The sequence below is a fragment of the Coregonus clupeaformis genome, chromosome 2, assembly GCF_020615455.1.
Source record: "Coregonus clupeaformis isolate EN_2021a chromosome 2, ASM2061545v1, whole genome shotgun sequence".
Taxonomy (NCBI): domain Eukaryota; kingdom Metazoa; phylum Chordata; class Actinopteri; order Salmoniformes; family Salmonidae; genus Coregonus; species Coregonus clupeaformis.
The window spans coordinates 10,371,295-10,386,294 of NC_059193.1; the positions used below are offsets into that span (position 1 = coordinate 10,371,295).

Genomic DNA, 15,000 nt, shown 5'->3' on the forward strand with positions numbered 1-15,000 from the left:
ATGTTGTTTTGATCATTTGTGTCTCCTCCTTGTGTTCTGACCATCATTTAACAGAATGTAGGATTTGTTACAAATGGCACCCAATTCCCTATATAGTGCACTACCTTTGACCAGGATCCATAGGGCTCTGGTCAGAAGTAGTGTACTATGTAGGGAATAGGGTGCCATTCGGGACTCACACATAGTTAGATGATATATTTTGCATTGGCTGAAGAGGAATGTTGAAATTGGTTTTGGATACCGTAGATTTACAGCTCTCAAACGTTTGTAAATAATTTACGAAGTGATTGGTTTGCCACAGAATCTCAATAAACACAATTCCGGTATGTGTTGCACAACACATAATAAGCTTCTGTAGCTAAGTAATTGGGAAAATATTTTTATTTTATTTGGATAAAACATTCAGCTGGGATTAATGTTACACCATTGTAGCGAAATTGAATTAATATTCTAAACCAAATTGTATTTATTTTAAAATGTACAAATTATTTTATTCCATTCCTCATGTGACACATTTCATTTGGATAGAAATGTGTCATTTCTTTCGGGATCCAACTCACTACAATTTATCTATGTATGAAATACAGGGTCATACAGTATAGGGTTTATCAATGTATGAAATACAGGTTCATACAGTATAGGGTTTATCAATGTATGAAATACGGGGTCATACAGTATAGGGTTTATCTATGGAGGGAAATACGGGGTCATACAGTATAGGGTTTATCTATGGAGGGAAATACAGGGTCATACAGTTTAGGGTGTATCTATGTATGACCCTCAGTATTGCCTTTGTAAGATCCATAACACACGTTGCTAACTTTTTAACTTGTAAATCACAGAGAGATTTGAATGAGTTTTTGGACAAAGTCATTTCTCTACGTTGGATCTTAATATTTTGTTCAATGTATTCACATTGTTTGATGCCAGTTTATCCATGTTGGCCAGATACCAACAATGGCGTTTGCCAACAACAACACAATCACACAATGTTGCTTTTGCAGAGGCTTCTGTCTCTACCAGTAAATTATATGTCAGTGAACACTGTGGTGTAAAGTACTTAAGTAAAAATACTTTAAAGTACTACTTAAGTCGTTTTTGGGGTATCTGTACTTTACTTTACTCTTTATATATTTGACAACTTTTGCTTTTCCTAAAGAAAATTATGTACTTTTTACTCCATACATTTTTCCTGACACCCAAAAGTACTCGTTACATTTTTAATGCTTAGCAGGACAGGAAAATGGTCTAATTCACACACTTATCAAGAGAACATCCCTGGTCATCCCTATTGCCTCTGATCTGGCAGACTCACGGACTCACAAAACACAAATGATTTATTTGTAAATTATGTCTGAGTGTTGGAGTGTGCCCCTGGCTATCCGTAAATTAAAAATATTTGCTTATTATAATGAATTTGAAACGATTTATACTTTTACTTTTGGTACTTAAGTATATTTTAGCAATTACATTTACTTTTGATACTTAAGTAGATTTAAAACCAAATACTTTTAGACTTTAACTCAAGTATTATTTTACTGGGTGAATTTCACATTTACTTGAATAATTTTCTATTAAGGTATCTTTACTTTTACTCAAGTATGACAATTGGGTACTTTTTCCACCACTGAGTGAACAACAGCCACAGCCTCCGCCTGCTATTACCCTGTGGATGAATCACCACAGAAATAAAGCATCTGGCTTAGATAGCAACATTTTTGTGCATGGTGATTATATATGGAGTTTGGTAAACGCCACTCGTTTTAGCCCTGACAATGTTTTTCCTGGAGTTTCCCCCACATCCTCGCCTTCCTCCCATGTCAGGCAGTCACAAAGTCTACTTCCCAAATGGCACCCTATTCCCTATACTGTATAGTGTACTACTTTTGACCAGAGCCCTATTGGCCCTGGTCAGAAATAGTGCACTATAAAAGGAATAGGGTGCCATTTGGGAGTCAACCAAAGTCCTGAATTATTATATTACCAATGTACTGAACGTGTACATTCCACCAAAGGGTGTGAATAAGGTGAGCGTATATGTGTCCCAAATGGCATCCTATTCAGTGCACATTTTTAATAAAACATTTTAGTCATTTAGCAGACGCTCTTATCCAGAACGACTTACAGTAGTGAGTGCATACATTCTTGCACTAGTCCCCTGTAGGAATCAAACCCACAACCCTGGCGCTGAAAGTGCCATGCTCTACCAACCCTATGGGCCCTGGTCAAAAGTAGTGTACTATAAAGTGAATAGGGGGCCATTCGGGAGGCAGATCCATATGTGTGTGATCTTATTATGTTATTGAACCCTTTCCTCTCTGACTCCACAGCTGCTGCGGCTGGTGACGGTGCCTGAGAAGCGCTGGAGAGCCCGGTCAGGTGGGGGCCAGGCGCCGGCGGGACGGAGTAACGGAGAGGAGGAGGACGAGGGGTTCGAGAGTGGCGACTGTGATGACGAGGATGACTGTTCTGGGGTGTCGGGGCTCGGGCCGCCCCCTCACCGTAAACGGTTACGTATCTTTGCAGGTCAGTCACCCACCGCCATGTAGTCACTTTTATTTTAGTCACAACTCCAGTCCCTGAAGGTCACTGTCCTTCTGGTTTTGTGTCTGACACTAATACTCAAGTAAAGGTCACACCGAGTAAAGTAGCAGCAGTAGTTGACAAGCTAAAGAGGGAGAACATTCTGGCTAAGGCCATCCAGTGTTGGAACAGTATCTTCCCCCATTATCAGGAGCATGGAGAAGAGAGGGGTGTTGACATCTCACGGTCCAGCCCGCTGGAGGTGGTGGACCTGCTGGATTCCTGCTTTAACCCCGGGACCCCTGGTGTCACTCCCCAGGCCCCTGGTGTCACTCCCCAGGCCCCTGGTCTCACTCCCCAGGCCCCTGGCCTCACTCCCCAGACCCCTGGTGTCACTCCCCAGGCCCCTGGTGTCACTCCCCAGGCCCCTGGTGTCACTCCCCAGGCCCCTGGTCTCACTCCCCAGGCCCCTGGCCTCAGTCCTCAGACCCCTGGTCTCACTCCCCAGGCCCCTGGTCTCACTCCCCAGACCCCTGGCCTCAGTCCTCAGACCCCTGGTCTCACTCCCCAGGCCCCTGGCCTCAGTCCTCAGACCCCTGGTCTCATTCCTTCCCTGCCCAATGAACCCAAATCTCTGCCACAACAACCAACCATGTCAGGAGGACAACTTCTTAGCCTGGGTGTTTGCTCAGCTGCACTGGCTTTGTGTCCGTTTATTGTAGCCCCTTGTTCCTGACCTCGCTCTGTTGTTTCCACTTCTTCTTCTGTTTCTTTTCTCTGAACGGTTTGTTGCTTCTTTTGTTCTGTGTTTGGTTTGAGAGAGAACGTCGGTTCTTTCTTTCGTAACGGCGGCTGGCTGGTTGGCAGTGGGTGAGGAGGTCAACAGGCTACTGGTTCAGGTGAGCTCTGAGCTGGCTACCTGAGGAAGCCTTCTACTTCCTACCACACGGTAACTCTGTTTGACAGATGTCACATAAGCCTCTCTGCTCTGTCCCTGTGGGGATCTTTGACAGTGAGTGAGTCAGATTCACAGCAATACAAATCCAATATTTTCACCTATAAATAGGGGTTAGTCATTAATACGCCACAAACTCATATCATGTGCACACAGCTTTTTTCATATTTTTCTCATAAATGTAAGTAAACAGCTGGCCATCAAGATGAATATAACACCTCATATTAACTGACGCCATCTCAACAGCAATTAAAGTGGATCTTGTGAACCAGAACCACACTCGAGATTAGACCTAAAGAGGCAATGGATGCACGTTACTTCAGAATTTCAGTCTTCTTGCTGTTTTTTTTAGTTTTTTGCCTTCCAATGAATGACTGATGTAGACCTCTGAAACTAAGTGTGTGTCCACCCCTCTCTGGGGTATCAGCAACATGGGTTCATTCTCTCTCTCTGGGGTATCAGCAACATGGGTTCATTCTCTCTCTCTGGGGTATCAGCAACATGGGTTCATTCTCTCTCTCTGGGGTATCAGCAACATGGGTTCATTCTCTCTCTCTGGGGTATCAGCAACATGGGTTCATTCTCTCTCTCTCTGGGGTATCAGCAACATGGGTTCATTCTCTCTCTCTGGGGTATCAGCAACATGGGTTCATTCTCTCTCTCTGGGGTATCAGCAACATGGGTTCATTCTCTCTCTCTGGGGTATCAGCAACATGGGTTCATTCTCTCTCTCTGGGGTATTAGCAACATGGGTTCATTCTCTCTCTCTGGGGTATCAGCAACATGGGTTCATTCTCTCTCTCTGGGGTATCAGCAACATGGGTTCATTCTCTCTCTGGGGTATTAGCAACATGGGTTCATTCTCTCTCTCTGGGGTATCAGCAACATGGGTTCATTCTCTCTCTCTGGGGTATTAGCAACATGGGTTCATTCTCTCTCTCAAATATCAGCATTATCTCCACAATCTACCCTTTTAAAGTCTGTCGACTACTTCACTAGATGTATTTGTGTGTGTGTGTGTGCACGTGATTATGTGAGCCTGTGTGTGTTGCCTATGTGCCTATTTGTGCAAGCCAGTGTCAGTCAGTAATGTTTGCAGACCTTGGAGTGTATCTGGTGCAGGCAGGTACAGAGATAGCTGCTGATAGCCTGTGATGACCTAGTAAAACGCTGACCCCAGCAACCCGTCAGCCAGTTTTGGTCAAACAGGGGGCTGGGGGTCAAAGGTCACGCTGCACAGTTGGAGGCCCTAATTGGCGGCCCTGTCTGTGCCTGGTGCTCTGAGATGGAAGAGATGGATCTGGTTTCACGAAGTAGCCCACAGCAGAGGAGAAGAGATGAGAATAGACAGGGTCTACCAGAACACATAGCCCACCTACCCCCCTCTCCAGGGCCTGGGAAAGGTGACAGAAGCCACAACAACAAGGTGCAGACAGGACACAGGCAGAGCCCGGAGCCCCCCAACGTCAAATCTGTCAGTCTGCTGACCACAGAGTGGATGTTCAGAATGATCCAGGGTGATTGATCTAACGTGGCTCATTCTCTGCAGGGATTCCAGAACCGACCGACCCGCCCTGCCCCCGAGTCCCATCTCCACCAACCCCCACTACCCCCCGGTCACATCTCCACCAACCCCCCGGTCACATCTACACTAATCCCCCCACCCACCTTTTCTCTGCTAGCCAATGGAATTCACCTCCATGCATTCCCCAGAGCATTCCAGGAAAGGAGAGCTATTCCAGGACATGGGGTGTGTGTCATATGTCTGTCTCCCCCTGCTCCCAGCTAGACTCCCTAGGCAGACAGACATGCGCACAGACAGACAGACAGACAGACAGACAGACAGACAGACAGACAGACAGACAGACAGACAGGCAGACAGACAGGCAGATATGCAGACATGCAGACAGACAGGCAGACAGGCAGACATGCAGACATGCAGACAGACAGGCAGGCAGACATGCAGACATGCAGACATGCAGACATGCAGACATGCAGACAGACAGACAGACAGACAGACAGACAGACAGACAGACAGACAGGCAGACAGGCAGACAGGCAGACAGGCAGACAGACAGGCAGGCAGGCAGGCAGACAGGCAGACAGGCAGACAGGCAGACAGACATGAGTATATAATACTTATGTCATGCAATAAAATGCAAATTAATTACTTAAAAATCATACAATGTGATTTTCTGGAGTTTTGGTTTTAGATTCCGTCTCTCACAGTTGAAGTGTACCTATGATAAAAATTACAGACCTCTACATGCTTTGTAAGTAGGAAAACCTGCAAAATCGGCAGTGTATCAAATACTTGTTCTCCCCACTGTATATATACTCATGTCTGTCTGCCTGTCTGCCTGTCTGCCTGTCTGCCTGTCTGTCTGCCTGTCTGCCTGTCTGTCTGCCTGTCTGCCTGTCTGCCTGTCTGCCTCCTCTCCCCATATCCCCTCTCACTCCTCTCCTCTCCCCATATCCCCTCTCACCCCTCTCCTCTCCCCATATCTCCTCTCCTCTCCTCTCCTCTCCTCTCCTCTCCTCTCCTCTCCTCTCCTCTCCTCTCCTCTCCTCTCCTCTCCTCTCCTCTCCTCTCCTCTCCTCTCCTCTCCTCTCCTCTCCTCTCCTCTCCTCTCCTCTCCTCTCCCCCATATCCCCTCTCACCTCTCCCTCTCCCCATATCCCCTCTCACCTCTCTCCTCTCCCCATATCCCCTCTCACCCCTCTCCTCTCCCCATATCCGCTCTCACCCCTCTCCTCTCCCTACATCCCCTCTCACCTCTCCTCTCCCCATATCCCCTCTCACCTCTCCTCTCCCCATATCCCCTCTCACCTCTCCTCTCCCATATCCCCTCTCACCTCTCCTCTCCCCATATCCCCCTCTCACCTCTCCTCTCCCATATCCCCTCTCACCCCCTCTCCTCTCCCATATCCCCTCTCACCCCTCTTCTCTCCCCATATCCCCTCTCACCTCTCTCCTCTCCCCATATCCCCTCTCACCCCTCTCCTCTCCCCATATCCGCTCTCACCCCTCTCCTCTCCCTATATCCCCTCTCACCTCTCTCCTCTCCCCATATCCCCTCTCACCTCTCTCCTCTCCCCATATCCCCTCTCACCTCTCTCCTCTCCCCATATCCCCTCTAACCTCTCTCCTCTCCCCCATATCCCCTCTCCACCCCTCTCCTCTCCCTATATCCCCTCTCACCTCTCTCCTCTCCCCCATATCCCCTCTCACCTCACCTCTCCTCTCCCCATATCCCCTCTCACCTCTCTCCTCTCCCCATATCCCCTCTCACCTCTCCTCTCCCCATATCCCCTCTCACCCCTCTCCTCTCCCCATATCCCCTCTCACCTCACCTCACCTCTCCTCTCCCCATATCCCCTCTCACCTCTCTCCTCTCCCCATATCCCCTCTCACCTCTCTCCTCTCCCCATATCCCCTCACCCCTCTCCTCTCCCCATATCCCCTCACCCCTCTCCTCTCCCCATATCCCCTCACCCCTCTCCTCTCCCCATATCCACTCTCACCTCTCTCCTCTCCCCATATCCCCTCACCCCCTCTCCTCTCCCCATATCCCCTCACCCCTCTCCTCTCCCCATATCCCCTCACCCCTCTCCTCTCCCCATATCCCCTCTCACCCTTCTCCTTTCCCTCTAAATGTAACTGTGTTTCACGCTGAAACATTGACTGAGGCTGCGTCCCAAAAGGCACCTTATTCACTATGGGTTGTTCCATAAATAGGGTGCTTTTGAGTATTGTAATTTTTTCAAAAATAACTATTTATTTCACCATTTTTAACAATCTGTCATAATGAGCACGTTTAACTTCATAGCAAACATGTTTTCCCATCTCCAGAGGTTAAATTAAGAACAATTATAAAAAGGTGGCAATTAAAGTAACAGGGTAAATCATAACAGGGTTGAAGATTTAATCTTAAATCAGCCATAACTCCCCTGACAGGGGGGATGGAGGCTTGTTGTGTGTGACAGGGAGGGACAATTGAATGCAAGTTTAACAAAACTTGTTAAAACATTTCTAGCCTGTCTATCTATGGGTAACAGGGTTGATGTGTTATGCTCGACTCTTTCAATTCTCCACCACAAAACACCAGAAAATGGCCAAAAAGAGTAGAACCAGCTCACATGCTTTTATACTATGATTGGACTATTAGATGTTCAATGTTTCTTTAGAAAAAAATTATAAAAATAGGGTGGAACAATTTTGGGGGTGCCATTTGGGACCCACCCTCAGTCAATGTTGAGGTGATATTTTCAATAGAACACCACAAATAAACCTTTGAGTCCGGTTCCCCTGGACCAACTTAACCTGTGCCTGGGAACCGGGCCCATAAACCCTGAGGTCTCCTCTGTCAGAATTGGCCATGAGTGGGTTGTCTGGTTTTGTCTCCGTGAACAGGCCCTAAAGCGTGTTACGAGAAAAGAACCAGGGCGTTTCTGCTGAGCTGGATGGACCCTGGGTCTCTCTCTCACCGCCCCGCTATGCACCGATCCCAGCATGGGCTCCGTGAATAGAGCTCTTGTTATTTTCCAGCGCTCAGACATTCAGACACTGTAAGCAGGGCTCTTGAGCCTTTTATCAGCGCCAGGGGTTAGCAAAATACAAAGTGGAAATATGCCTGTAATGTGAAACACGCAGCTCGCTGTGAGAGGCAGGGCTCAACCTTCAGGTCTGCCACAGATTTATGGAGCGACAGAGGGACGGAGGAGAGGAGGAGAGAGGGATGAAGATGTGTGATACTTGTGAGAATAGGTAGTTAGATTTACAAACGTAAAAACATTCTCCTCTCCCTATGGGTAGAGTTAACAGCCAGCCGTTTTGCCAGTTCTAGAACCTTGAATGCTAATTAGCGCCAGATGTCACCTTTGACCCCTCACCACCTGATAGGTGAGTCCCACGGCGCTTTTCCACCGTGGCCATGGGTGACAGCACGTCTCCATCAAAGCAGCCATACACACACCAAACAGTCTTTATTCCAAATGGCACCCTATTCCCTATGTAGTGCACTACTTTTGACCAGGGCCTGTAGTGCACTATACTGTATAGGGAATAGGGTGCCATTTGGGATGGGACACACTCACAATTAACAGTGCTTCATCTGGACACAGTATTTATCAATGTTCACATAAAGAGCATCCACCACGTAGGCTTCCTTCCCAGAGGTGTAAGTTTGGCAGGCGAGGCTACACTGTATGATACAGCCATGTGTCAGGTAGTTACAGTCAGTGTGTTGGACATAACATGTGGTAGCCGTGTAGAGGGCATGTGCACTGCAGGTTGGTTGGTGTGAGACTGGAGGAGCTAACAGACAGGCTGATGTGAGGAGGGGTTGAGAAACACATGGGTGCTGCTTTGCTGGAGGATGGATGGATGGATGTCCACATGGCTTATATCTGACTGGGCTTTTCAGAATCAGACAGAGTGTGTGTGTGTGTGCGTGTGTGAGTTAGTGATTGTGACAGTGACAGTGACAGTGAGTGTGTGTGCGTGTGTGTGGTGGGGGGACCAGAGGGATACAGACTAAACTAAATCATCGCTGTTTAAGTCCAACCTCCACACATGGCTACTTTCAAGGTATGTTAAGGACATGTAAATCAATGAATGTGGTGTCTATTTCCCCATACAGCATGACGTAGTCATATCTATTGTGTTGATATCAAACTGGCCAAACGGGTCTTTGCTCAGAGTAGTTTGTCTGGGCAGGAAGAGAAACCAGTAAACAGAACACACCAGATGTTGTCGCTCCATTCTCAAGCAAACAGCAGCAAATGATCCTATTCAGAGAAGAGGGTGTGTGTGTGTGTGTGCGTGTGTGCGTTGTGTTAGTGATGCGCGGGTCAGCTGTTTGTTCACCTACAGGGAGGGAAAAAAGTATTTGATCCCCTGCTGATTTTGTACGTTTGCCCACTGACAAAGAAATTATCAGTCTATCATTTTAATGGTAGGTTTCTTTGAACAGTGAGAGACAAAATAACAACAAAAAAATCCAGAAAAACGCATGTCAAAAATGTTATAAATTGATTTGCATTTTAATGAGGGAAATAAGTATTTGACCCCCTCTCAATCAGAAAGATTTCTGGCTCCCAGGTGTCTTTTATACAGGTAACGAGCTGAGATTAGGAGCACACTCTTAAAGGGAGTGCTCCTAATCTCAGTTTATTACCTGTATAAAAGACACCTGTCCACAGAAGCAATCAATCAATCAGATTCCAAACTCTCCACCATGACCAAGACCAAAGAGCTCTCCAAGGATGTCAGGGACAAGATTGTAGACCTACACAAGGCTGGAATGGTCTACAAGACCATCGCCAAGCAGCTTGGTGAGAAGGTGACAACAGTTGGTGCGATTATTCGCAAATGGAAGAAACACAAAACACCTGTCAATCTCCCTCGGCCTGGGGCTCCATGCAAGATCTCACCTCGTGGAGTTGCAATGATCATGAGAACGGTGAGGAATCAGCCCAGAACTACACGGGAGGATCTTATCAATGATATCAAGGCAGCTTGGACCATAGTCACCAAGGAAACAATTGGTAACACATTACGCCGTGAAGGACTGAAATCCTGCAGCGCCCGCAAGGTCCCCCTGCTCAAGAAAGCACATATACAGGCCCGTCTGAAGTTTGCCAATGAACATCTGAATGATTCAGAGGAGAACTGGGTGAAAGTGTTGTGGTCAGATGAGACCAAAATCGAGCTCTTTGGCATCAACTCAACTCACCGTGTTTGGAGGAGGGGGAATGCTGCCTGACCCCAAGAACACCATCCCCACCGTCAAACATGGAGGTGGAAACATTATGCTTTGGGGGTGTTTTTCTGCTAAGGGGACAGGACAACTTCACCGCATCAAAGGGACGATGGACGGGGCCATGTACCGTCAAATCTTGGGTGAGAACCTCCTTCCCTCAGCCAGGGCATTGAAAATGGGTTGTGGATGGGTATTCCAGCATGACAATGACCCAAAACACACGGCCAAGGCAACAAAGGAGTGGCTCAAGAAGGAGCACATTAAGATCCTGGAGTGGCCTAGCCAGTCTCCAGACCTTAATCCCATAGAAAATCTGTGGAGGGAGCTGAAAGTTCGAGTTGCCAAACGTCAGCCTCGAAACCTTAATGACTTGGAGAAGATCTGCAAAGAGGAGTGGGACAAAATCCCTCCTGAGATGTGTGCAAACCTGGTGGCCAACTACAACATTTACATTTACATTTAAGTCATTTAGCAGACGCTCTTATCCAGAGCGACTTACAGTTAGTGAATACATTTTTTTTTTTTTTCTACTGGCCCCCCGTGGGAAACGAACCCACAACCCTGGCGTTGCAAACGCCATGCTCTATCAACTGAACTACATCCCTGCCGGCCATTCCCTCCCCTACCCTGGACGACGCTGGGCCAATTGTGCGCCGCCCATGAGTCTCCCGGTCGCGGCCGGCTGCGACAGAGCCTGGATTCGAACCAGGATCTCTAGTGGCACAGTTAGCACTGCGATGCAGCGCCTTAGACCACTGCGCCACTCAGGAGACTACAAGAAACGTCTGACCTCTGTGATTGCCAACAAGGGTTTTGCCACCATGTACTAAGTCATGTTTTGCAGAGGGGTCAAATACTTATTTCCCTCATTAAAATGTAAATCAATTTATAACATTTTTGACATGCATTTTTCTGGATTTTTTTGTTGTTATTCTGTCTCTCACTGTTCAAATAAACCTACCATAAAAATTATAGACTGATCTTTTTGATACTGTTGCAAAGCTAACTAAAAAGCAGCATTCCCCAAGAGAGGATGGTTTTCACTTCAGCAGTGATAAATTCATGAACTTCTTTGAGGAAAAGATCATGACCATTAGAAAGCAAATTACGGACTCCTTTTTGAATCTGCGTATTCCTCCAGGGCTTAGCTGTCCTGGATCTGCACAGCTCTGCGAGGGCCTGGGATCGGGAGAGACACTTAAGTGTTTTAGTACTATATCTCTTGACACAATGATGAAAATAATCATGGCCTCTAAACCTTCAAGCTGCATACTGGATCCTATTCCTACTAAACTGCTGAAGGAGCTGCTTCCTGTGCTTGGCCCTCCTATGTTGAACATAATAAACAGCTCTCTATCCACCGGATGTGTACCAAACTCACTAAAAGTGGCAGTGATAAAGCCTCTCTTGAAAAAGCCAAACCTTGACCCGGAAAATATAAAAAACTATCGGCCTATATCGAATCTTCCATTCCTCTCAAAAATTTTAGAAAAAGCTGTTGCGCAGCAACTCACTGCCTTTCTGAAGACAAACAATGTATACGAAATGCTTCAGTCTGGTTTTAGACCCCATCATAGCACTGAGACTGCACTTGTGAAGGTGGTAAATGACCTTTTAATGGCGTCAGACCGAGGCTCTGCATCTGTCCTCGTGCTACTAGACCTTAGTGCTGCCTTTGACACCATCGATCACCACATTCTTTTGGAGAGACTGGAAACCCAAATTGGTCTACACGGACAAGTTCTGGCCTGGTTTAGATCCTACCTGTCGGAAAGATATCAGTTTGTCTCTGTGAATGGTCTGTCCTCCGACAAATCAACTGTACATTTCGGTGTTCCTCAAGGTTCCGTTTTAGGACCACTATTGTTTTCACTATATATTTTACCTCTTGGGGATGTTATTCGAAAACATAATGTTAACTTTCACTGCTATGCGGATGACACACAGCTGTACATTTCAATGAAGCATGGTGAAGCCCCAAAATTGCCCTCGCTAGAAGCCTGTGTTTCAGACATAAGGAAGTGGATGGCTGAAAACTTTTTACTTTTAAACTCGGACAAAACAGAGATGCTTGTACTAGGTCCCAAGAAACAAAGAGATCTTCTGTTAAATCTGACAATTCATCTTGATGGTTGTAAAGTCGTCTCAAATAAAACTGTGAAGGACCTAGGCGTTACTCTTGACCCTGATCTCTCTTTTGACGAACATATCAAGACTGTTTCAAGGACAGCTTTTTTCCATCTACGTAACATTGCAAAAATCAGAAATTTTCTGTCCAAAAATGATGCAGAAAAATTAATCCATGCATTTGTTACTTCTAGATTAGACTACTGCAATGCTCTATTTTCCGGCTACCCGGATAAAGCACTAAATAAACTTCAGTTAGTGCTAAATACGGCTGCTAGAATCCTGACTAGAACCAAGAAATTTGATCATATTACTCCAGTGCTAGCTTCCCTACACTGGCTTCCTGTTAAGGCAAGGGCTGATTTCAAGGTTTTACTGTTAACCTATAAAGCGTTACATGGGCTTGCTCCTACCTATCTTTCCGAGTTGGTCCTGCCGTACATACCAATACGTACGCTACGGTCACAAGACGCAGGCCTCCTAATTGTCCCTAGAATTTCTAAGCAAACAGCGGGAGGCAGGGCTTTCTCCTATAGATCTCCATTTTTATGGAACAGTCTGCCTACCCATGTGAGAGACGCAGACTCGGTCTCAACCTTTAAGTCTTTACTGAAGACTTATCTCTTCAGTAGGTCATATGATTGAGTGTAGTCTGGCCCAGGAGTGTGAAGGTGAACGGAAAGGCTGGAGCAACGAACAGCCCTTGCTGTCTCTGCCGGGCCGGTTCCCCTCTCCACTGGGGTTCTCTGCCTCTAACCCTGTTGCAGGGGCTGAGTCACTGGCTTGCTGGTGCTCTTTCATGCCGTCCCTGGGAGGGGTGCGTCACTTGAGTGGGTTGAGTTACTGACGTGATCTTCCTGTCTGGGTTGGCGCCCCCCCTTGGTTTGTGCTGTGGTGGGAGACCTCTGTGGGCTATACTCGGCCTTGTCTCAGGATTGTAAGTTGGTGGTTGGGGATATCCCTCTAGTGGTGCGGGGGCTGTGCTTTGGCGGAGTGGGTGGGGTTATATCCTTCCTGTTTGGCCCTGTCCGGGTTTCTTCGGATGGGGCCACAGTGTCTCCGGACCGCTCCTGTCTCAGCCTCCAGTATTTATGCTGCAGTAGTTTATGTGTCGGGGGCTGGGGTTAGTTGGTTATACCTGGAGTACTTCTCCTGTCTTATCCAGTGTCCTGTGTGAATTTAAGTATGCTCTCTCTAATTCTCTCGTTCTCTCTTTCTCTCTGAGAACCTGAGCCCTAGGACCATACGTCAGGACTACCGGGCATGATGACACCTTGCTGTCCCCAGTCCGCCTGGCCTTGCTGCTATTCCAGTTTCAACTGTTCTGCCTGCGGCTACGAAACCCCTACCTGTCCCAGACCTGCTGTTTTCAACTCTAAATGATCGGCTATGAAAAGCCAACTGAGAGACCTGAGCCCTAGGACCATACGTCGGGACTACCGGCCGTGGTGACTCCTTGCTGTCCCCAGTCCGCCTGGCCTTGCTGCTATTCCAGTTTAAACTGTTCTGCCTGCGGTTATGGAACCCCTACCTGTCCCAGACCTGCTGTTTTAAACTCTAATGATCGGCTATGAAAAGCCAACTGAGATTTATTCCTGATTATTATTTGACCATGCTTGTCACTTATGAACATTTTTGAACATCTTGGCATGGTTCTGTTATAATCTCCACCCGGCACAGCCAGAAGAGGACTGGCCACCCCTCATAGCCTGGTTCCTCTCTAGGTTTCTTCCTAGGTTTTGCCTTTCTAGGGAGTTTTTCCTAGCCACCGTGCTTCTACACCTGCATTACTAGCTGTTTGGGGTTTTAGGCTGGGTTTCTGTACAGCACTTCGAGATATTAGCTGATGTAAGAAGGGCTATATAAAATAAAATTGATTGATTGATTGATGTCTTTGTCAGTGGGCAAACATACAAAATCAGCAGGGGATCAAATACTTTTTTCTCTCACTGTACACCGCCCGCAATTGCTAATAACCCATCCGCAACCGGCCGACTATATGTGATAAAGTGAAAATCTGAGGCACGCACCCGACCCTAACCCACTAATATAGAAAATGCACTGTACAATCAGAGATGGTGGAATTATTTTTTGCAGGCCTATGTTTCTGCTGATAATTTCCAACATTTTGGTAGGCTATTTGTTAGTAAACTTATCTTCTGTCATTTCTTGTTGCCCTTGTTGCCCAAATGACATCAGTTTAACCAGATTTGAGGAAAATCAAATCGGATAAAATGACCCAACGTGTTTCTGACAGGATTTCAGATTTCAGTTCAAATTTTATGTGGTTGAAATACTATCAGCTTTTATGACGCTGATAAAGATAGCACCTTTACAGACGGTCCCTAACCGCACATTCATTCTCTCGAGATGCTAAAATAAATAAACAATATTTCTCCACTCCTGTTCCCAAGTAAAAATTTACATTTGGTGTATCATTCTACTGCAAGAAATGCTTAATTCTGCAGGAGTTCATACTATATTACGCTATGCGAGAGGTTATAGACCTACAGTCAGTGTCCAGATTTCAATTAGGCTACTATTCCATTTAACCCATCTGAACATTACAGTTCCCTTGAAGTGCCACTGTCGAATTTGTATAGCGCCTCACAATCACACAGAACACTGCTA

The 15,000-nt window shown here is 46.6% G+C and overlaps 1 protein-coding gene across 1 annotated transcript in view; it reads left to right on the plus strand.

Annotated features, from left to right (window-relative positions):
* Positions 1-15,000, plus strand: part of gpc3 (glypican 3) — a 329,459-nt gene that overhangs the window by 286,386 nt on the left and 28,073 nt on the right. The window contains exon 7 of the mRNA XM_045205789.1: positions 2,331-2,526. Coding sequence (XP_045061724.1) covers positions 2,331-2,526 — 196 coding nt within the window. The remainder of the gene's footprint in view (positions 1-2,330; positions 2,527-15,000) is intronic.